The sequence below is a fragment of the Zalophus californianus genome, chromosome 10, assembly GCF_009762305.2.
Source record: "Zalophus californianus isolate mZalCal1 chromosome 10, mZalCal1.pri.v2, whole genome shotgun sequence".
In the NCBI taxonomy this organism is placed as follows: domain Eukaryota; kingdom Metazoa; phylum Chordata; class Mammalia; order Carnivora; family Otariidae; genus Zalophus; species Zalophus californianus.
In genome coordinates, this window is record NC_045604.1 from 109595979 (window position 1) to 109618600 (window position 22622).

A 22622-nucleotide genomic window follows, 5' to 3' on the forward strand; every position below is an offset into this window, starting at 1 on the left:
GCCCTCCACAGCCCAAGCTGATTAATGGGGTGCGCTGGCAGGAAGGGTGGGGAGGACAGGGTTGGGGTATGCTCACCCCTCGCCACGGTCGCAGCTCCCACCGGGGGGACCGCATCTGCACTTCTGCTCTCCCTAGGCTGGACAACATCCTTCCCTGCCCCCCACCCCTCGGGCCCAGGGCCAGTCTCTGGGGCCTCCGTCCCTGTTGTTCCCCTTTACCTGCCCTCCACTGCTCCTGTTAGCCATCCTACACTCAAACCCTCTCCTCGGGACTACCTGGGGATGAAGGGTGGGGAAGGGTCTATGCTGGGGGTCTAGGGTTCCAAATGGGAGGTACCATGTGGAAGTGGGCACGGAGAACGGCAAACCCCAGCCTCAACTACAGGGGCTGCTGGTCACCTCTCAGGGGCCCCTAACAGGTACCTTGTAAACCGTGACCTCTGTGTGGGCAGAACTTCTGATTTTTTCAGTCCTTTTTACAAGAGACCCTCAACTTTTAAGTATTATCCGTTTTAAAACATTTTAAAAACACCAGAAGCCAAAGACAATTACCGTGAAGAGTTAAGACTCGGCTGGAGGGTGGACAGCTGGTGCTCTGGGCTGGAGGTGAGGCTTGGGGCGGGGGCTCCTGCACCCCTCTGCAGGACACAGGTTTGAGTCCTCTGTAGGCCTGAGAAGCTCCCCAGCCAGGGCCTGAGGTTTTGGAGGGGAGAAGCTGTTATTTCAGGCAGGTTTGAACCTGCCCTGAGCCCGGTCAGTTTGCTGCTGTCCCGAGGGCCCAAGGCTGGGCGACACCACAGAAAATTTAAGAATAATGGTGCCTGTGGGTGGGAGCTGGGGAAGGAGCAGGGCTGCACCGTTCCTGACTGGGGCTTGCAAGCAGGCTGAAAAGGGCCTGGACCTCTGCGAAGCCAAGAGCTCACCCTCACACCCAGCCAAGGCCCCTGGGGGTGGATGCAGACAGGTGTGGGGGAGGACTGCAGGTGGACTCTCATTCCAACCACCTCACCTTGTCACAGTCACTTCCCTTCCCAGAGGCCCTCTGCATCATCCTGATTACAGGTCCCTCCAGGTAAAGCTCCAATCCCAGGCCCTACGGCATTCATTCGGCTGCCCTGGCCCACTGCCCCTCAGTCCTCATTCTCATCCATTCTGGGTAAAACCCTCGCATTTAGCAGCACTGATCCCTCACGCGCCGGTGGCCCCGTCAGCAGGGCCGGTGAGCAGTGAACACCTGGGCCACCTGCTACAGTCCCACTTGCTCATCACCTGCAAGGGATCGCGCCTGCCTCTGTCAGGTGTCATGGCATTTGGACTGGATGGCTGCCTCCACGAGGCCCCTCCAACAGGTCATCGCCTACCTCCACCGTCTCAGGACCTGGAGAGGGTCCCAAGGCCGGGGGTGGGCCTAGCTCCGGTCTGGCACTCAGTAGGTACTCCCTGCACCTTGGTTGCATTAGGAATTCCGACTGGGCTTGGGGAGGGACTGGGCTCGGAGCCCAGGAATCTCATGCGGAGAGTCAAGGGGGAGGCCGGGGTTGGAGTGTCCAGGGGTTGGGGCCAGGGTCTCGGGGTGGGGGGGCGCTGGGGTGTCCAGGGCTGGAGTCAGGGTTTCAGGTCGAATCAGGGAGCACTGGGGTTTCCAGAAGTGGAGTCGGGGTCTCGGGTCAGGGCAGGGGGCGCTGGGGTTCCCAGGGGAGGAGTCGGGGTCTTGGGTCGGGACAGGGGGCCCTGGGGTTCCCAGGAGTGGGGCACCGGGGTCCCCAAGGGTGGGACCGGGATCCGGGACCCAGAGCGCCCTCTCTCACACGCCCGGCGCTTCCTCTCCCTCCACGCACGCCCCCTCCGGGAGCCGCGCTCGACCCCGCGTGACCGGAAGTGGCCCCCCGTGGGCGCGGGCGGGGCGGGGCCCGGCGGCGGCACTTCCGGTGCCCACGCGCCGCCGCCGCGCAGCTCCGGGGCCGTCACTTTGTGTAGCGCGGGGCGCGCAGGCCCGGCCCGGCCCCGGCGTCCGGCGGCGGCTCGGCCGGCCCGGCGCGCGCGCGGTGAGTGGGCGGCAGGTGCGGGCGGCAGGGCGCGGGGCGCGGGGCGCGGGGCCGGGGCGGGCTGCCCCTCCACGCCGGCGCGGGAGGCCGCGGGGAGGCCGCGGGGCCGGTGGGGCCCCGGCCTGGGCCTGGCAGGGCTGGAGTGGCGCGCTGGCCGGGCATTCGGCGGCCGCGCCCACACCCGGCGCGGCCCGCGGACCCCCCGCCCCAGCCCGCGCGTTGGGGGAGGGCTCCGACCCCCCGGGCGGGCGGAGGCCGGCAGCGCGGAGCAGGCGGGCTGGGGAGGACACGCGCGAGTCCTCGGGAGGTGCCCGCCGCCGGCTAGGCCTGAGGGGCGGGGGTTGGGCCGTGGCCGCTCCCGGGGACACACCCATCCAGGAGGGGCTGTCACCGCCACGGCCTCTGCAGGAGACCCAAGCCCGATAAGCCCCCTGGAGGGATGGAAGCGGCTTGGCCGGGCGCCCCGTGAGCTTGCTCAGTGACCTTGGGGGCCTCGTCTGGGTCCTCCCTCTCTGCAAATGGAGGCTCCGGTGGGCTGCTGTGCCGACTTCTACTGCTGGTAGTCTGGTAGGGGAACCTATCGCTAGGGTTGGGCAGGGTCTGGGCTGCCCCATGTGGCCACAGAGGTGGGAAAGGGGCGGGCCTTCGGTAGAGGACTAGGTGGGTAGCGAGAAGGGGAGGTGTGCAGGAGGATCAGGCCCCTGGCTACACCTGTATGGTGAGACCTTGGTACTTAGTTTGGTTCAACAAGTGTTGGCAGGTCTGGGGAGCTGGCCAGCAGGGTGAGGGGCTGGCCTGGGGGAGCTGGGATGGCCCCACGGATACAGCTGCTCCAGGAGCTAAATCCTGGAGGGTAGGGCAGCCCAATCCAGGACACACAGTGAGGATCCTAGTAGTCAAGGAAGGAAGGCTTTTTGGAGGAGACAAAACCCTGGAAGGCCTTCAATAACAGGGGTGTGGGAGGAAACGGGCTTAGATATATGTCTCCTCCTTCTCTATGTAGGTTCCTTGAATTTGGGACTTTTGTGGAGTGTTTCTAACAGTTTCCAAACTTTTTTTCTGTTCTTGTGGTCCTGCCTTGTCTCCATGGAGGGTGTCTTGTCATCCTCAGCTGTGAGTGTACGCAGTGCTGTATCCTAGGATGCAGGGCCCGGGTGGAAATAAGGGTCTGGGATGATGGGGGGGAGTGGTTTATGTTGATGAGGCTGCTTACATGACCCTCTGTGACTTCTGACCTGGAATCGGGTGCCTGGAAGTGGGCAGAGTGAGTGTCAGTGACTGACAGGCTGGGAAGAGAAGAAAGGAAAGTGTGTGGGTCTGGGGGAGTGAGCCCAGCACCCAGCCACTTGGGGAGGCAGAAGGCACCTGGTGCCCGAGTGACTGAAGTCTGTTTTCCAGAATGATTCTGTTCTGGATTCTGAGTTGGGGTATGTGGGGTGTCTGGCTGTGCTAGGCTACGGTTCCATCTGCAGGGTGACTGCTGACCTCCAGGGCTGCTGAGCCCTTCCCTTCTCTCGTCACCAGCAGGTGCACCAGCCTCTTTGAAGGCAGAGAGTCTCAGTGCTTCTGGCGTGGGTTCCATTTGGAAGGACCCTGAAGAGCGGTCAGTCTATTCTGGAATGTGGCAGTGGGGCCAGAATACTGAGGTGTTTAGTTTTGTTTTGTTTTAGTGAGTTCTAGGCCCAGTGTGGGGCTTGAAGTCAGGCCCCGGAGGTCGGGAGTCGCATGCTCTACTGTCTGAGCCAGCCAGGAGCCCCTGAGTTTTTAAAATCTCATGTTCATCCCATTGATTACAGATTTTAGAGTCACTTCCTTAATAAATATTTGAGTAGCTCTGTGTCGGACACAGGGGGATTCAGGGATGAGCAAAGGGAACTTCCGTCTTCTTGCAGTTGACCGTGTGTTTGGGGAGACAGGCAGTAAGGAGACAATTCTGTAAATATATAAAAGTGAGGTGCTGTGAGGACAGAGTTCGGGGAACTGGGTGAAACGGGGGCCCAGGAGGCTACCTCCAGAGGATCAGTGAAGGAGAAGGGAAGCAAGTTCCAGGGAAAGGGAATAGCATGGGCAAAGGTTTAGAGGTGGGACCAGCACGGGGCCACTTTATTCCAAAGCCCTGGGGTTTTCTTCTGTTGCAAGTCGGTCCTTGGATACGGCAGACCGGCCTGTGGGAGTCTGCTCTGGATGGTGGCCAGGCAGGAGACAGCTCCGCTGGGCTTGGTGTGGTGTCTGGGTTCAGCCTGGATTTGTAGCCTGAGGCCTGGGTGAGGAAAGCCCTCCTCTGGATCCTGAGGTGGGTGGCGCTTAGGAAACCTTTGCTGAGCATTCTCAGTGCCCTCAGTGCTGGGTAGGGCGGCTGCGTCTTCCTGGAGGTGGCTAGAGTAGCACTTGGCACACGTGTTTCTACACTCTGGCGCCTTCACATGGCCAAAGAGCTACGGAGACCAAGGATGTTGGTTTTGGGGAGAAGCTGAAGGCTGGGGTGGCCCACCTAGGCAAAGCTCTTCACCTGTGACGTTGGGTTCAGTGACTGAATTCGCAATCCAGTCAGCTAGAGGGGAATGTGAAGGGTGGGACAGAGGTGGCTTCTGGGTGCCCATGCATTCCAGCTCCTGGACCTGGGCCTTGGCCTCTGGGAGGCCCTCACTGATGCTCCGAGTTCCCTGGCTGTTAAAGCGTGGATTGAAAGCAGGAGCTTGGAGCAGTTCAGAGAACGAGTGTATGCTGCGCGATTAATAAAAAAGCGATGGGTTGGGGAATAAGAGCAGTTTTTTCATAGGTACCCTGTGTTCTGAGCTGTTCTCTTGACCCTGCACGTCTTTACGTGGGGTGTCCCTGTCCCGTTGTTGGGGTTCTGTGGCAGATGCTGCCTACTGGTAGAGCCGGTTGAGCGGGGGTGGGCCCAGCTGCCCCATGTGGCCTGACATTGCAGGAACCCTCTGGCGTTCATGCCCTCGCCCCAGGATTTGGGGGTTGCTGTGTTTTGCAGTGGGCTTGGATCACTTTGGAAAGAGCCCTGTTTAGGTCTTAAGCACTGATGGGTCCGATGCTGGGTGGCGGGCTCATTCTTAAGCTTTCACTCAAAAAGGAGCCTCAGAAACTGATTTTTATCAGAACTGTGACCCTGTCCTGCCCTTGGGCCTCCAGCGGGCACCTGGGAGGGAGGAGTGGCCCCTGGGCCCTTAGCCTCCTGTCCATCAGGTCTACAGCCGTTGGCTGTGGGCCATGCAGCAGCTTGGCTGTATCTCTGCCTAGCACCTGGGCTGAGCCAGCTGTGACAGTGGTATGAGTAGGATTCTCTCCTGGGATTCTCTGATCCTTTAAACTTGAAGAGTTGTCACAGGGCATTTGAGATCATCTTTGCCGGTCCAGCGATGAACCAGATCTCCGTGATCTGTTGAACTTTTTCTAGATGCCCTGGATGGAGTGAGGGGCAAGGGAGACGCAGAGGGTAACACACACTCAGGACCTCTTGTGTGCCGCCTCTGGCAGGAGGGATCCTGACCTGCTGGCTTTCCCGGCAGTGGTGAATGAGCCTGCCAGTCTCATTGCACCCCTGCCCAGGCCTCTCCTCTCACACCCCTGCCGGCACAGTGTGAGTGCTGAGAGCTGGGTGAGCATTTTCCCCTGTACGCCAGGTGAGCCCTTCCTCCCAGGCTGCACTCACCCCTTTCAGCCAAATGTGGGCCACTCTCGGCCGTGTTGCCTGGACTCCCTGCTTCTCATGGCCCCTGAGGATAAAGACCTGGGCTAAATCCCTGATTTACTCCAAGAGAGCATGGCAGTTCATATGCAGCACATAATTGCTGGCAAGAAAGAGCTGAGGCTGCATGATGGGGTCACGGAGAGGGGCTCTGTGGTTAGTTTTTCTGGGTACAGAATGTCCCAGTTGTGCCACGTGAGCTCATGGGAAGAGCCCCGGTCCTTCCTCAACTCTGGAGCCGTTTCTGTCCAACGGGGGGGGGGGTGGGTGGAATGAGTCCTGCCTCCGACGCGGCGGCGTGAGGCCCGTGTGAGGCCCGAGCAAGGCGCGTGAGTGTGCTGCGGGCAGCTCGTCACCGCCACCCGTCTGTGTTGCAGGCCGAGCTGAGGCTCTCCTCTGGGGAAGATGGCAGCCCTGCGAAGCGCTCCGGGCTCACCAGCCACGCAGCCGGCGAAGGCGGAGGATGGGTTGGAATGCGGTCCTGCTCAGGAGGAAGAAGAGGAAGAAGACCAGGGGGAAGAGGTGGAGATAGAGGAGGAGGAGGAAGAGATCCCGGTGGGGGAAGGCCCGGACAAGCAGGTGGCGGGGGACCAGGAGGGGGGGGGGGCGGGCAGGGCACGCGGACCAGGTGGAGGTGGAGTTGGAGGAGGACGGCGAGGTGGAGGAGGTGACGGCGGAGGAGCGGAGTCTGACCTTGGGGGCCCAGGAGCGCCGCAGCCACGCTGCTGATGCCAAGTCCCCGGTTCTCCAGGGACAGGGTAAGAGAAAGGAACCGGCTCCCGGGGTAGGAGGCCGCGGGGGGCCTGGGCGGGGCTGGGGCGTCGGGACCCAGGCTCTGAAACGGAGGAGGCTGGAGCTGCTGCCCCTGCTTGCTGTCCGGGCAGAGGTGACCGCGGCCCGATGGGGAAGGCGGGCCCCTAATGGGTCTTCCCCTCAGCCTCGCAGGCTGCCCGGGTTCCAGCCCTGCCTCGGGATGAGGACCTGGAGGAGGAGGAGGAGGAGGAGGAGGAGGAGGAGGAGGAAGAGGAGGAAGAGGAAGACGAGGAGGAGGAAGATGATGACGATTCCCTGACCGCTGGGTCTCAGGTGAGCTGCTCCCTCTCTGGAGCTCAGTTAACCAGGCACCTGCTGTCCTGGAGACCCCCGTGGGCAAAGCAGAGGCTCTGTGGGCCTCAGGGCAAGTTCAGGCTGTGAGCGGGGACGGGGCAGCAAGAAGCGACTGGGGGTCTCTAGCCCCAAGCCCCTGGGACGTGGTTCCACTTGTCCGGGGCCCAGCCCTTCCCAGGCCATCATGTCCTGAGCATGTTGACTGCCCCTCACGTGGCTGCACTACGGCCCCTTACCTGGAGGGCCTGTCACCTGTCCAGGCTTGGGTTTCCTGCCAAGCCCTCTCAGATCGGGCACCAGTGCCCACAGTCGGTTGAGTTGATGCCGCTTATGCACCCAGGTGTGGGCCCTCACATTGCTGATGTGACCACTGGCTTATGGTGGACAATGAGGGGGTAGGACACAGCCTCCCTGCACAGCCATGAACTTGAGCTTTCTCATCTCCTGACCTCAGTGTGAGTCGTGGCTCTGCCCCCCGCCCCCCACACGCTGAGCGTTCACCCTCTCTGAGCCTGGGTTCCTAATCTCTGAACAGAAATGGGGTCTTTAGCTTTCAGGGCCACCGCCAGGCTTGTACACCTTGAGTACTGCTGGGCCTATGCAGGCCTGTCAGTGACGGGATGTCGGGCTGTGTCCCCGTGAGCTCCGTGTTGCAGGACCACGGTCAGCCCTTCTTGACGAGCTTTTTCTGTTGCTCGCGTTCTAGGGGCTCCCCCGCCTCTCTCCGAGAGCAGCTTAGGGCAGAGGCCAGGGCTCTGTTTTCCAGGGGCTGGTGACCTTTGAAGATGTGGCTGTGTACTTCTCATTGGAGGAATGGGAAAGGCTGGACGCAGACCAGCGGGACCTTTACAAGGATGTCATGCAGGAAAACTACGGGATCCTGGTGTCCTTGGGTAAGCCGGGAGGCTGTGTGGTATGATGGCTCCCAGCAGCCTGGCCATTTGAGAGAGTGGCTTCTGAAGCCCCAGGATCTAGGAGAGGGGCGTCCTGGAGCCAGCCCACCTCTTGGGGGAGTCCCAGGGACCGGGGTCTCCGCTGTGGCCCAGCAGTGCCATGGGCCAGGGGGATGTGTTCTGGGAGCCGCCGGTCCAGCTCCGGTCCCTGGGCCGTCTGCCCCGCCGAGGCCTCCGGGGCTGAGGAGTCAGGGGCTAGGGGGGCTGAAGGTGTGTGGAGGGGCTGAGCAGGACAGCTCTGGCTCGCAGGGCAAAACTCTAGACTTGTGAATGTGGGATTTCCCAGGGCGGAGGCCGAGAGGTGGGAGGGCTGTCCGGGAAGGGAGAGCGAGGAGCCGGTTGGCATGTCGGGGATGGCACTGTGAGCGGTGAGGGCGGGGCCTGGCCAGCGCAGCCCTGCAGCTGCTGGCTGTTTCTCTCCTGGCCAGGCTACCCAATCCCCAAGCCGGATCTGATCTTCCGGCTGGAGCAAGGGGAGGAGCCCTGGGTCCCAGATAGCCCCCGTCCTGATGAAGGAGACATTGTCACTGGCGTCTACACAGGTGAGTAGGAGATGGAATCTCGTGGGGTTTCTGCTGACGCAGCTCCTCAGGGCTTTGCCAGACTTTGGCCTTGACCTTAGCTCTGTGCTGTGGCCTTGATGCTGGTGGTCTGGGATGTGGAGTGGGCCGCTTGGATAGGGAGGCCAGCACGCGCTAACCTCTGCCTTTGTGTGTTGGCCTCTCCAGGCTGGCGAATCCTTAGAGAACCTACGGGTTCCTCTTAGGAGCCTTGGAAAATGTCCCTGTCCCTGCCTGGGAGCCTCTGATTGTTTTTTGTTTTTTCTAAGTGAGGGCCATTTGTTAAGTGTTTGGCTCAGAGAAATAAGTGCAGGAACTGGGCAGACTCTGGCTGAGAGTGCAGGAACCCGCCTTTCTGGTTCCCACACTTGAACCGGTCTTGTGGCTTCTCCACCCATTGGGCTATCTCTGAGCAAAAGGGTCTGGGGGGCAGGCCTCCGGCCTGGGTGCGCAGCTCTACCCCTTCCAGAAGGGAGATTTTGGAACGAAGTGTTCAGGGTGGCGAATTTCTCTGGACACCGCTGATGTGGTTCTGTTTCCCCAACTGTCTGAGCTTCGCTTTGCTCACGTGGAGAACAAAGAATTTGACCTAAATCCATAATTTCCAAGCCGAGGTCGTGGGACTGTTGGTTCTGTGGAGGTGCTTCACGAGGTCTGTGAGTCAGGCTCAGTGTTTGAGAGAGATCCGTGGAGGGTGTGTCCGCCTTTGGGCTCGAGTGACGTCCCCCCAGTGAGGGCCACTGGATGGCTCGTGCCAATCAGGTGCCTGGATAGACTCGGAGCAGCTCATAGACATATTTCAAGATAAAAATACACAAAAACACAGACCGTGTTACTACACCTACGGGTGGTCTCTTCAAAGTGTTTTCCCGTTTACCCTGTATCCTCTCGACAAGCCTGGGCTGTAGCAGGGCAGTGGCGACCAGTTGACCTCGCATATGAGGACTTTGACTTTGAAAGTGGGGACGCCGTGGCTTGCCCAAGGTGGGCTCAGCCCCAGGGCTCACTTGCCATGGTGTTGCAGGATGGCCTTCCGACCCCGGCTCTCCACGTGCTGTGGGGCCCTCTCTGGGAATCGTTTCTGGGCTTCAGACTTGGGTGGGCTCTGACTGGTGAGACCATCGCAGCTGCTTCCGGGATGAGTCTGGGACAAATGTTTCTCAGAGGGGGATCTCAGTGAGAGGTGGGCCCTGTTTATGGGCACAGCTCAGAAAAGCCACCTGCAGATAAAGGGGCCACGGGCCTGCCTTAGCCAATCTCTCATCATGTGGGCTGGATGTACCCCCATTCTCCATGCTTCTTGGGTCCTGGGGTACAACCTTTTGCAGGCTCCAGTGGGGGCGGTCCTGGGTGGGGTCCGGCAGCACCCTGAGGAGGCTGGCTAGCTGGGCCGGTGAGCCTCGACCACCCACCCCCGTCCCCGCCCGTGCCACCTGGTGAGCCCTTGGCTGATACAGGATCCAGGCGTAGTCTTAGACATGCTGCTGTCTGCGGGGGTCAGCTCTGGTAGGGCAAACCCATCTAAGGCCTTTCTCTCTTTCTTTTAATTTTTATTTATTTATTTGTGTGCATGTGCTCGTGTGAGAGTCGGGTGAGGGGCAGAGTATCCTCAAGCCGACTCCCCGGCCCAACTCGGGGCTTAATCCCAGGACGCTGAGACCATGACCTGAGCTGAAATCGAGGGTGGGCCGCTTAACCGATTGAGCCCCCCAGGCGCCCCATCCAAGGCCTTTCTTTCTTTCTTTTTTTTTCTTAAAGATTTTATTTATTTGACAGAGACACAGTGAGAGAGGGAACACAAGCAGGGGGAGTGGGAGAGGGAGAAGCAGGCTTCCCGCTGAGCAGGGAGCCCGATGTGGGGACCCCGGGACCATGACCCGAGCCGAAGGCAGACGCCCAACGACTGAGCCACCCAGGCGCCCCTCCAAAGCGTTTCTTAACTATGACTGTAGTCTGTTTGCTAAATGGTCTCCCTCCCCTCTTCTCCCCATACTCATTTCTGTGTGGCTGAGTCCGTCGAGAATTGAGAATTGCTGGGTCTGGCAGGACAGACGCTAACTGTTGTGAGCCTGACAGTTTCTGGATTTCTAGATTGTAGTCTGGCAGAACACAAGAGTCTTCCTCTCTTGTGCTTCTTGAAGAATTGGGCCAAAAGGTTTGGACTGTGGGCCGGCTTCTTCCACTCAGGCGCCCCATCCCTGTACTGACCTGAAGTCCCCTGCTCTGCCCTTCCAGCTCCGTGCTCCGGCCCCCCAGCCCGTGGGCCGCCCCCTTCAGCTCACTGCTGCTCGCTCTCCTCACCTCTCCCGCCCCCGCCCCCTTTCCTGGGCCTTTCTCCCCACCCGGCTTGGATAGCAGTGCCCCCCCCCGTTTGTGATAGCCCCGTGGAGTCGCCTGCCAGACCCCTGCCCTTGCAGGACCCCATTTCCTGCCCACATCTGCACTGCAGCTGGGTCGTGGCTGGAGAAAAGTGTGCCTGCCAGCCGACCACACACCTCCTGAGGACACCGCCACCACCTGGGCCCGGTGGTCTGGCCTTGTGTCCTTGTTGGGTCGGCTCTCTGCTCTCTGCGGTGGACGCTCTTGGCCCCGAGGACCCCACACACCCCTGGTTTCTCAGCTGCCTTCCCGGCTGCTTCTCCACCTGCCCCCACTTGTTCCCGAGACCAGGACGGTCCTGCATCCTCTTCTGTTCTCTCTAGGTGACCTCGGCCAGAGCTTCTGTCCATGCTGCCCATCCGCAGCTTCTTTCTCCAGCTCTCTCCCTGTCTGCTTGTCCATCCGTATGCTTGGCCTCTCCACTCACTTACCTGATGGGCATTTCAGAGTGAACCTGCACCTTAAGGGGCTTCTCCTAGTCCAGTCCCCCCTTGCAGTGTCCTTGGCACCTGAGTGGGCCTGGCCCGATTAGTCCTTGTCACTCTGCCTTCCTTGCCCCACTCCGTCCCAGGCTCCCAGGAGGCCGGTGGGCCTGTGGCCACAGGCGTCCTCGAGCTGCCTCTGCCTTCCCTCCAGTAGCCTCCCCGTGCACTTGGCGCAGTGTCTGGGCCCTGCTGTGGCTTGAGACCGCTGCCCCTCCAAGCTCATCTCCTGCACCCTTAGCTCTTCAGGCTCGGCCCCACAGACCACCTTAGTCTTCAAGCTCTCGCCTGCCTCGGGGCCTTTGTGCCTACTGTTTCCCCTGCTGGGAGTGCCTTTTGTGTGGCTGGCTCGGCTCTCAGGCCCCACTCGAGTCACGTGTTCTCTGAGCACACAGACTTCAGGAGCACGCCCTCCTGCTTTACTCCAGGATGTTCCCTGCAGTTACAGCCAACAGCGCTGTTTGAAATGGTCCTGCCTAGATGTTTGCTTCCTCATTCCCTGTCTGCTGCCTCTGGCCGCCTCCATAAGAGCTAGCACTGTGTGTTGTCTCCCCCTGTGCTGTCCCCCCGGTACCCGGCACGGGTCTGGCACCCAGCGGGGCCAGCTGCTGATCCCCCTCCTTGGCTGCACTCCTGCCCCTCATGTGAAAGCGAAGGAGGGAAGAGAATTACAGAATGCAGGATCACACCTGCTCAAGATGCCCCAGGAAAGGAGAGAGAATTTCAGAGCAGTAAGAGGTAAAACACTAAGGTGGGGGAATCTCAGGGTCGGTGAGCACAGTCAGTGGTTCTGGAGGGGAGGAGGTCAGGAGCGGCTGTGGAATGCAGGCCCGGGACCAGCCTGCAGGTGGTCTTTACCTCACACAGCCCGTGAGCACCTGGGCGGAGCACCTGGGCTGGGCCTGTCTGCCCCACCGGGGTCGGGGGGATAGTAGTCCTTAGCGTGGGCCTTCCCTGCCTTTGGCACACCCCTGAGGGGGCCCTGGGTGTCCCCGAATCCCCTTTTTTTTTGTCTGAGCCAGGGAGAAGGCACTTGGGTCCTGTCTCGCCTCAGAGCCCTGGACACGTGGTGTTGGCAGAAGGGGAAGGAGCCAGGAAACATTCCATGTGAGGAAGGCTCCTGTTGATAGCTGGTCCTTGGTATTATATTCATGGTACAGATGAGGAGACTGAGGCCAGAGAGGGCACCTGCCAGTGATGGGGGGCGGGCCCTGTGCTCATGGGAGGACAGAGCCCAGTACAGAAACCTGGCCCTGTCGTGAGCTGCCGTCTCCCCCACACTTGAGTACAGCCCTGGTTACCAAACTCCTGCTCAGTGGGAAGGAAGGGCAGCTGACCAGCAGTCCTGGAGGCAGGAGCCCACCTGCAGCTTGGGCACCCCAACCCTGTGCATGTCCTCCCCTTCTAACTGTTCCTCGATGGGGGGCTCTCCTCAGACGCACTTCGAGTCTCCGGGTCTGGATGGAGAAGTCAGGAGCAGGTGTTGACTTTACTCTCGGGCCCCAGCGGAGATGGGTTTAGTCAGAGCCGACTCACCATGGGGCCAGGTCAGGGTGGGTTCCCGGACCGGGCAGAAGTTGCTCGGGGGCGGGAGTCGTAGGAAACGGCCTGGTTCTCAGGGCGTTGTGTGTCTGTCGTGCTGAGCAGCCTGCGGTGGGCCTCCCAGCAGCTCGGGGACAGAGGTGCACCAGGCGTGTGGCTCGGGGGCTTTCATCTTCTCCAAGGCCCTGTGGTTAGTGCCTCGGTAGGGCACTTACTGACAAAGGGCCTCTCCTGACAGGGCCACGGGTCAGCCCCCGGGATTGTCATCGGGCCTCAGAGCACGGGTTCCAGCCTAGCTAATCATCACCCAGGGTCATAGTCCTTGGGAGCAAATGTTGCGGGGAGATGAAGCAGCAGCTCCCACTTCCCAGGGTCCTCTTCTCTGCCCTACCCCTGTGGGTTCTGGAAGAAGCAACTGTGTTTGACCCTATAGGCCCCTGTTACAAAATGTCCCCTCACCCACCTTGTAAAAGCATTCTCTGCCCTGGCTGTCGTCTCACAAGGAGACCTGGTAAGTGCTCACTTGGATTCCAGCAAACTCCCTGGGAACCCGGAGTGACCCTTCCATTGGCCGCCCCCACTCCAGGGCCCCACCTCCAGACTCTGGCCCACTTTGGTGACAGAAAGACAAGGGAACAGAACCCAGCCTCAGGGCAGGCTGGTCTTCCTCTGCCTCCCCCTCCAGTGGCCCTGCTCTTCCCGGCGATCTTGGGGTGCAGCCGGCTCCGGCAGCCCAGGGACACGGCCGCCCTTACTACTCATTTGGCGTCAGTGGTGCTGTCCGCCACCTTGCCGTGTGTTCAGTGGTTTCTCATTCCTGGACAAGAGGCCTGTGTTGGCTCTGGAGGTCCCTCCTGTATTGCTCCTCTCTGCAGAGGTTTGAGGTGGGGGCCGGGCAAGGGCTCCCCTTCCCTGGTGTGCGTGGGGGCTTTCCTCTACTCCTAGACCCCAAGGAAGAGGTGTTGTGGGTGAGTCACTGGGACCTGGCCCACCCTTCCCAGTTCTGAGTGGCCAAGGTAATTTGGCCTGCGTGTCGGCGTTGTATCCAGCAGGGGCTGACCCTGGGCTAGGTCCTCGGGTGCACACTAACCCCACTAAGACGCTGAACGTGTTCCTGCGCTTCAATTCCCCCTGCCTCGGGGAGTCTCTAGTTCAAACTACTCAAGACCCTCCCCAGAGTCTTGTGGTAAAATTCTTTTTGAGACTCATGGGAAGAACGCGCGGCTGATGTGAGTACCCGCGAACTGCCTGTGCCTCCCCCACCCCTTCCTGTTTCATGAGGGTGTTCTGGCCTTCCCAGTGGGGAGCTGGGCCTTCTCTGTGCTCTGCAAGGGCTGGACGCCTCACGCCACCCCCTCGTGGCCCCAGGTGGCGGCCGCACGTAAACTGAGCTTAGTTCAGGAAACTTTGGTCTCCTATTTTAACACCTATTTTTACTTTAACAGTGTAATAGTACTAACTGTAGAAAACTGAAAGTATTGCAATTCTGAAAAAAATAAAATAACCCATTTCTGTACGCCTTTAAATGATGCGTGTTTTTGTTCACAGCTGAAATCATGCCCGAACAGTTCTGTGTCTGGCTTTATTTGTCCCCGCGCTTTGCTGTGGTCTCCCACGTGACCAAATTCCCTACACGTAGAGTGCCGTACAGAATATAGGACAAGGGCTGAGCCAGGGTGGGCAGCCCTCCTGGGCCCCCACCTTCCCTCGGGGGCAGGACTCGGTGATCCACACTCATCCAGCCAGGTGATGCCTGGCCACAGTTTCGGTGGTGGACCCAGGTGGGGTAGAGGAGGGTTTTCCCACCCTCTAGAACCTTCCAGATGCTAGGATTCTGGGGAGGGCGACAGCATGGTGTGCGACCACTGTGGACCCACACGGGGTGGAGTGTACATGAGAAAGTAGGCACACGGGTGCTTTGCGACACCTGGGGCCACTGTGGGTCAGGTGTTTTCCCTTCTCTTCTTTGTGTGACTTAGTGCCTGCTCTGCAAATGGTAGTTCTCTCCTGAGAATGGTGGCAGGCCTATCAGCACTCCATTTTATAAACTAGAAAACCCTCCAGGCCTGACTCTGTACCCACGCTCTGCACTGAACAGAGAGGTCGCTTTGGTGGAGGAGGTAGAGAGCTGCAGGACGTTTTGGGGGGGGTGTCCTTGGCCTTCTGTGATAGGAAGGTGCTAGCAGTCACCCAGTCTTAGCCAGCTTGGGACTGTTTCCCAAATGCACAGTCACTCAGAAAAAGCCAAGCTTTGGGGTGCCTTAGCAGGGAAGCTTGGGCTGTGCCTGAATCACTGCTGGAGACTGTTAGGATGAGTGCAGAGAGCTGGGGCACAGTGGCCCCTTAGGTCTCCATGGCTCAAGGCAGCCTTTTCAGGCTCTGCTCTGAGAGTGGGAGGGAGACCCACGACTGCTGGCCAGCCTGAGGCTGGTGGAGAAGAACTCAGAGGGGAAGGGATGCTGAGCAAAACTTAGGTGCTTACAAGGCAGGTCCTCAGCTGCAAGGCCCTGGGGCTGTGCTGTTCCTGGAGCCTTGCTTGCCTTGGGCCAAGCGGGGGTGGGGGGGTGGAGTTCTCTGGAAGACAAGGGGTTTTGGGGAGAACAGCTCAGGAGTCTCTGTTTTTCTGAGTACCGGACCCCTGTTACGGGCTTAGCCCCTGGTCTCCCAGGAACCTACAGGCAAGGTCACCCAACTTCGTAGAGCTTTCCCGTTTCTCAGCACGGTGGCAAGCACTGGAGATCTGGAAGAGGGATTAATTAGTTGAGGCCATTTGAGGACAGTGCCAAGAAGTCAAAGAATTTCGGCCTCCCCTAGGAGGGACACCCACGCGCATATTTCTCCCGTCTGCAGAGTTCCTCCTGAGGGAGGCCGCGGCTTTACTGCCCCACGTGCGCTGGAACGCGCACAGCCTCTCCCTTCGTGGAATGCAGAGGCACCCTGCAGGTCCAGAGCCTGGGGTTGGAGGCTCGGTGCCGGGGAGCTTGGGGTCCCGCGCAAGCTGTGGTTTCTCTAGGGAGGAGCCTGCAAGGGGCTGCCTCGACCGACTCTCACCTCTCTTCTGGCCTTCCTTTGTCGCCTTCAGGGGCCTGGTTCTGGACCGACGACCTAGACGACCATGAGGAGGACGACGACGAGGACTTCCTGGCGGAGGTGGCCGAGGAAGAGAACGAGCCCCCGGGGCTCTGGTCAGCGGCCTACGGCGTGGGGGACGTTCCTGGGACGTGGGGCCCCGATGACTCGGATTCAGCGCAGACTCCGGAGGGGTGGGGTCCCGACCCCGGGAGCCTCGGGGTCCTGGCCGAGGGGTCCGAGGCGAAGCCCTTCCTGCCGGGCCGGGAGCCTGGCGTGAACCTGCTGGCGCCCTGGGCGTTCCCTGCCACCGTGGCTGCTCCGGCCGGGCGGCCCGAGACCACGTGCGACGTGTGCGGCAAAGTGTTCCCGCACCGGTCCCGGCTGGCCAAGCACCAGCGCTACCACGCGGCCGTCAAGCCCTTCGGCTGCGACGAGTGCGGCAAGGGCTTCGTGTACCGCTCGCACCTGGCCATCCACCAGCGCACGCACACCGGAGAGAAGCCCTTCCCGTGCCCGGACTGCGGCAAGCGCTTCGTCTACAAGTCGCACCTGGTCACGCACCGGCGCATCCACACGGGCGAGCGGCCCTACCGCTGCGCCTTCTGCGGGGCGGGCTTCGGGCGCCGCTCCTACCTGGTCACGCACCAGCGCACGCACACGGGCGAGCGGCCCTACCCGTGCCCGCACTGCGGCCGCAGCTTCAGCCAGAGCTCGGCGCTCGCGCGGCACCAGGCGGTGCACACGGCCGACCGGCCGCACTGCTGCCCCGACTGCGGCCAGGCCTTCCGCTTGCGCGCCGACTTCCAGCGCCACCGGCGCGGCGGCGGTTGCGCGGAGCCCGGCAGCGACGGCCCTCGGCGGGAGCCCTGCGACACGGTGCCCGCGGCGGGGCCCGAGGAGGCCGAGGTCGGGCCGCAGGGGCCCGAGGAGGCCGAGGCCGGCGAGGCGGACGGAGAGGCCGAGGCGAGAGAGGAGGCGGAGGCGGCGGCGGCGGGGCCCAGCCCCGGGCGCAAGGAGGACCCCGAGCCGGACAGGCGGTTCCTCGAGCTGGGCAACGGCCTAGGGGAGGGCGAAGGCCCTTCCTCGCACCCACTCGGCTTCCACTTTCCCGTGCACCCCAAGTCCTGGCTCCACCCGGACGGCTTCCCGATCCTGGGCCTCCCGGACTTCGGGGAGCGGCTGCCGGCCGACGGGCGCCCCCTGCCGGGACCCCTGGGGGGCCGGCTCGCCCTGGTGGAGGGCGCCGGGCTAGCCTGCGACCCTTTCGGCGGCGGCGGGCCGGGGGGCGGCGGCGGCGGCGGCGGGCTGCGCGCGTTCGCGCCGGCCGTCGGGGGGCTGCTGGCCGAGCCGGCGCCCGCCGCGCTAGCTGAGGAGGAAAGCCCGTGGATCTGCTCCGACTGCGGCAAGACGTTCGGGCGCCGCGCGGCGCTGGCCAAGCACCAGCGCTACCACGCGGGCGAGCGGCCGCACCGCTGCGCGGACTGCGGCAAGAGTTTCGTGTACGGCTCGCACCTGGCGCGCCACCGCCGCACGCACACGGGCGAGCGGCCCTTCCCGTGCCCCGAGTGCGGCGCGCGCTTCGCCCGCGGCTCGCACTTGGCGGCGCACGTGCGGGGCCACACGGGCGAGAAGCCCTTCGTGTGCGGCGTGTGCGGCGCGGGCTTCAGCCGGCGCGCGCACCTGACGGCGCACGGGCGCGCGCACACGGGCGAACGGCCCTACGCGTGCGGCGAGTGCGGCCGCCGCTTCGGGCAGAGCGCAGCGCTGACGCGGCACCAGTGGGCGCACGCCGAGGAGAAGCCGCACCGCTGCCCCGACTGCGGCAAGGGCTTCGGCCACAGCTCGGACTTCAAGCGGCACCGGCGCACGCACACGGGCGAGAAGCCCTTCCGCTGCACGGACTGCGGCCGCGGCTTCGCGCAGCGCTCCAACCTGGCCAAGCACCGGCGCGGCCATACCGGCGAGCGGCCCTTCCCGTGCCCCGAGTGCGGCAAGCGCTTCTCGCAGCGCTCGGTGCTCGTGACGCACCAGCGCACGCACACGGGCGAGCGGCCCTACGCCTGCGCCAACTGCGGCCGCCGCTTCTCGCAGAGCTCGCACCTGCTCACCCACATGAAGACGCACCGCAGCGCGGCGGGCGCGCCCGGCTCGGCGCCAGCGGCCCCCGCGTCTAAGGCCGAGGCTCCCGCCAAGGGGCCGCCGGTCGCGGGCAGCGGGCCCGGGGAGCGCGGCAGCACCCTGCTGGAGTTCGCGGGCGGAACGAGCTTCGGCTCTGAGCCGACGGCCACCTTCGCGGGGCCCTCGGGCGCCTACGAGGAGAGCATCCTGTGATGGCCCGAGGCCGACGGAGGCGCAGCCCGCTGGGCCGCCGGCCCCTTGCTCCTCTGGCCTCGGGGTGCTGAGGGCCCCAGTCCTGGTGCGGTGCCTTCCCCTCAGCCCCCGGTGCACCGCCCCGCCCCCCCGGCCTCGGGCGCCCCTCCTGCCCGGCCCCGGGAAACCGGGTCGCCAAAGCTCGTCCGGCCGTGCAGGGGGCGCGTGGGGAGAGGAGAGCCGCGCGCGGAGGAGGCGAGGGCAGGGGGCGGCCACCCCGACCAAGACTGCGGCATTCCTGGGTCTGTGCTGTGGAGCCACGCGGTAGGGATGTCAGGCGATCTTATTTATTTCACTCGGGTTCCGATTTGGGTGGCCTGGGGGACCGGCGGCCGATGAGTTTGTAAGTGGGTTGTACAGCGAGGGCGGGGAAGCCCTTGCGTCAAGGGGAGGGTGGGGTGGTCGAGGGCGAAGCATCCGGCTCCTCCCGTGGGTTTGGCTGACGACTTCTTCCCATTCCTCAGTGAGAGACTTCAGGGACCTTCTGGTCGTTTGAGTGTGTCCGGGAAGTTTTAAGGACTGCGCGGGGCTAGGGGAAGCCTTATGGGTTTCCGGCGGACGATGTTCCTCCCTACCCAGGGGGGACGGAGATGCAACTGGGAAAGCTTTCTTTCTGTCTACTGTGGATATTTATTTCCATTTCTTGTATGGCCTGAAGAATCTGGGAGGAGGAGGAAAAGCCAGAAACCAAATTTGTGGCCCCAGGCGGGTGGGTTGCAGGTGTCCCAGGGTCCTGAGGGAGTTTGAAGCCTTATTCTGGGGGAGGGTCACTCGCTCTCACCCCACTTGAGCACCTAGATCAGCCAGGCAAAATTCTGCCCGGTGGGTTTTGGTCTCCGCCTCCCCTTTGAGTCCTTTGGTACTCTCACCTCTGGCAGCTAGAGGGGCCACACTCAGAGATCCTCAGGGGCCCCTTGCTGGCTGCTGCGGCCATGGCCCAGCCTTCAACTGCCTGGGCCGCCACCAACACCCCCCCCCCCCAGAGCAGATGGACACATGGGTCCCTGCCCTCTAAGCCCAGTGCTTGTTTAAATTTAATAACCAATTGTAAAGTGACAGGTTGGCAGCAGGATCATTTCTCACATCCCTATGGGGTTAGGGCCCTATGATGTCTGCAGGTCCCTTTAATGCTGCTTCTGTCCTTATTCTATACTAGAAGCAAGTAGTGTTTCTATTTAGAATTCCATGTCACAGGGTGGGCAGTCTGTACAGTGGAAGTCCACCTCTGGGGGTGTGGACCTGAGCCTGTGGCTCAATGACAAGCCAGGCACCCAGCTATGCAAGGCCCGCACCTGGTGGGCATGCCACCCTCCGGGTTGGGCCATTGGGAGCCACTGGGCAGGCAGCTGAAGTATGGCTCACATGAGATCCTTTCCTCCCTTAATGCCTTTTGGGCCAGTGTGAGTGGGGCCAGAAAACAGATTTTAAATTAACTGCATTCCCTTGTAGACCTAGTTCCTTCTGTTTTAGTGTAGACGTGGCCTTGGGGCCTGAGAGCCAGCAGCCAGGCTGCCGGGGCTGGGGGCGGGGTAGGAGGCGCAGTAGTTGGTGGGTGGGAAGGGGGCAAGGATGGTGGTAAGAATTCACCTGGCTGGGTGAGGTGGTGGGGTGGGTTGGGGTGCTGAGGAGGGCAAGGGTCCCAGGAGGCATCAGCAATGCTGGGTGATGCCTTCCCTGTCCTCAGTTTCTTTCCTCTCCCTGTGGGACGGGAACCTCAGGGGCCAAGGGCGAGGCAGCATCGCCCTGTATGGCTGGGGTTTGGCTCCGTGCTCATTCCTCCTTGCACACCCCTCAGAGTGCATATCTTTGGTGCCCCCCGGGCCCCAGCTGCTTCTGCCCTGGCCCGGAGCCATCAGCAGGAGGACCTAGCTTTAATAAAGAGTGGAGAAATGAGCTTTCTGACTGGATTCCATGTTGTTGCCGCTCCTCGATGCCCTCAGGGAGGCTCTGCAAGGTCTCGGGCCTTTTATCTGCAAAAAAAAAAAAAAAAAAAAAACCCACAAAAAACTTTTTTTAGGAGTTTCTCCTTTCAGAAACTAGAAATGGCCCGGGAGGAGTCAGCCCAAGATGGGGCTTTGGCTCCTGCCTCCTGTGTCTACCAAGTCTTTCTGGGAGTCCCCAGCGGACCCCCCACACTGCCACATACTCTTTGTAATACACCTATCTTGGGATCTTATTGTGCTTACGATTGTTTTCTCCAGCCTTCCCTTGGTCAAAGGAGACAGGCCAGGTCCCCTTCCTGGGGGTCCAGACATGCGCTGAGTCCCAGACATTTCCTCAGAGGCCTCAGCCGCTTCGTGGGTTTATCCAGGCTCATCTGCTCTGTGCCAAGGCAAAGGACACTTCCCCAGGACCCCCAAACTCCTTCCTTTCTACTGATTTATTGACTACCTTCTTCTCACCAGATGATGCCCCATAACCAGATCTGACTTCCCATTCTTTGCCCGTGGATTTGGAAAAGTATGAACTACGAAGTAAATCGTCTTTGAGATGTGATTTGGAGGCATCAGAACAGAACCCAGTGTTTCAGTTAAAAAAAAAAAAGGCTTTGAGTGGCAGATGGATGTTAAGACCTAGTTAAAAATTGATGGCCTTGAGGATCTTAAAGTCTATTCAGAAAAGGCCAATTATTCCCGGATAGAGCTTACAGATGTCTGGCCAAATTTTTTTTTGTTTGTTTCGGGGAGGGCGGGGGACCCAATCCTGATGGTCATAGAAAAAAGAAAGTAGACAGCCCTTCTGGTTTTGAGAGGACTTCCAAATTTTTGGAGTCCCTGACTGATTCCCCAAGTGTCAATTTAGCATCTTCTATCATTGCCAAGGAGTAGAAGCCCGCAGGAGATGTGACCCATGCAAGGTGGTACTTTGAGAGTCTTGAGGCTCTGAGCACCCCTCTGGCCTCCCTCCACCTTTGTTATTTTCCTGTTTCCCTCTTGCTTGCATTTCCCCAACCTCCTTCCTTGCTCCTGACCCTTTCACTTGATCTCTTCAGACATCTCCTTCTAACTCTTTATTTTTTCTTTCTCTAATTGGCTACATATGGAATAAAGTATTTTGAAATTTTTGGTTATATTTATTAAATAAAGCTTTATGATCCTTGTTCATTATTTAACTTTTTCCTGATTATAAAATACATGCTAGTTGTAAAAATCCCAACAGTACAACAAAATGTGTTACGTGCACACTTATATCCTATAGGGTCACACCACATCCAGCCACTGGGAACCAGAGCAGTTTCAGGAGGCGTGGGGGCACACTTCTTCCATGGAACAGATGTTTCACCGCTGGGGACATACTTTACATGTTCCCTTGCAACTTGCTTTTTTCATCTAACAACATATTAGGACATACTTTCCTACTGGACAGAACTACCTCACTCATTTTAACTGCCCCAGCATAGCATTTCATTTTGTGGACGTACCCATAATTGATGTCACCTCTTCTGCAACAATGGGCATATCTGGTTGTTCCCAGCATCTCACAATTACAAACAATGCTGCAATGTCGATTCTTGTACATATTTCTGTGCAGTTATGTAGATTTTTAGTTATTTGTTTAGAAAAAGAACTAGAGGTGATGTTGCCATATAGCTAAATTGTCACTGAGAAAGGCTAACTCCAGTCCAACCGCGGATTCTCCCAGCATGGTGAGGAAGTGCTCGTGGTCCATGGCCTCGCCAACAGGGGGCATCAACAATCATTTTAATCTTGCTTTGTTCTTAATTTTACAGAGGTGAATGGCTTGCCTTTTTCTGTTTCTTTCAAACATGTAAATAGGTTATTTAAAAACAACAACAACAACAATTCATGGCCTTGGCTGAGGTATTTCTGGGGCTGTGGCTATGATATATCCCCACCCAGTCCAAGTTAGTAGCTTCTTCCATATTTTCTGGTAAGATAAGATATCTCAGGGTTACCTTGAAAATTTCCTACCCCCAACCTGTAATCAGCCAATTCTCCAAGGACCCAGGATTCCTTTAGTGGGAAATGATATTTAGGGACCACAATTTGGTGCCTGGGTGCTCAATCCTATTAGGTTGGTTTTTTTCCCCCCCTAAGGAAAAAATAATTTTCCAGCTAGAATTCTATATCCAGCCAAGCTATTCTAGTTATGAAGACAAGTGATATTTTTAGATCTGCAATAATTCAGAAAATTTACCATCCTTTAACCATTTATAGGCGACATGTCACACAACGAAAGAATCGACCAAGAAAGAGGAAGATTTGAGATGTAGGAAATAGTGGAGCCAGTCCAGGAGAAAGCTGTCTGGGAAAACAACTATACATCAGTCCAATTGGAGCATGAGGATGGGGAGCTTCAGGAATTAGGTCTCTGTGGAATGGGGGAATCCAGCAGAGTTGCAAATATGCCTGAGAGGCTGGACATGGAAGAGCAGAGCTATGGTGGAA

At 59.9% G+C, this 22622-nt stretch overlaps 2 protein-coding genes across 3 annotated transcripts; one reads left to right on the forward strand and one right to left on the reverse strand.

The window, feature by feature from the left end:
• Positions 1-1623: 1623 nt before the first annotated feature.
• LOC118356024 (translation initiation factor IF-2-like) lies at positions 1624-4960 on the reverse strand. Its single transcript, XM_035722236.1, has 3 exons — positions 4920-4960; positions 4555-4712; positions 1624-2447 (listed from the first exon to the last, which is right to left on the reverse strand). The coding sequence occupies exons 1-3, from the start codon at positions 4958-4960 to the stop codon at positions 1624-1626; spliced, it is 1023 nt and encodes a 340-aa protein (XP_035578129.1).
• Positions 1918-21320, forward strand: ZNF316 (zinc finger protein 316). 2 transcript variants are annotated; one of them, XM_035722086.1, is made up of 7 exons: positions 1918-2045; positions 6126-6327; positions 6377-6506; positions 6686-6834; positions 7622-7748; positions 8237-8350; positions 15854-21320. In XM_035722086.1, the coding sequence occupies exons 2-7, from the start codon at positions 6154-6156 to the stop codon at positions 18172-18174; spliced, it is 3015 nt and encodes a 1004-aa protein (XP_035577979.1). In that variant the 5' UTR covers positions 1918-2045; positions 6126-6153; the 3' UTR covers positions 18175-21320. The 2 variants fall into 2 exon arrangements, with proteins under 2 accessions (XP_035577979.1, XP_027468748.2); XM_027612947.2 differs by lacking the exons at positions 1918-2045; positions 6126-6327; positions 6377-6506 and having other exon boundaries at positions 6743-6834; positions 7562-7748.
• The last annotated feature ends 1302 nt before the right edge of the window (positions 21321-22622 follow it).

Coding starts and splice junctions, on each gene's coding strand:
- LOC118356024 (XM_035722236.1), bottom strand. CDS start 4,960: ATGGGGCAGCTGGGCCCACCCCCGCTCAACCGGCTCTACCA. Junction 4,713..4,919: donor CCGCTCAACCGGCTCTACCA/GTAGGCAGCATC, acceptor ACGCTTTAACAG/CCAGGGAACTCGGAGCATCA. Junction 2,448..4,554: donor CACTGAACCCAACGTCACAG/GTGAAGAGCTTT, acceptor GGTCTCCTGCAG/AGGCCGTGGCGGTGACAGCC.
- ZNF316 (XM_035722086.1), top strand. CDS start 6,154: ATGGCAGCCCTGCGAAGCGCTCCGGGCTCACCAGCCACGCAGCCGGCG. Junction 6,507..6,685: donor CCCGGTTCTCCAGGGACAGG/GTAAGAGAAAGG, acceptor TCTTCCCCTCAG/CCTCGCAGGCTGCCCGGGTT. Junction 6,835..7,621: donor CCCTGACCGCTGGGTCTCAG/GTGAGCTGCTCC, acceptor TCTGTTTTCCAG/GGGCTGGTGACCTTTGAAGA.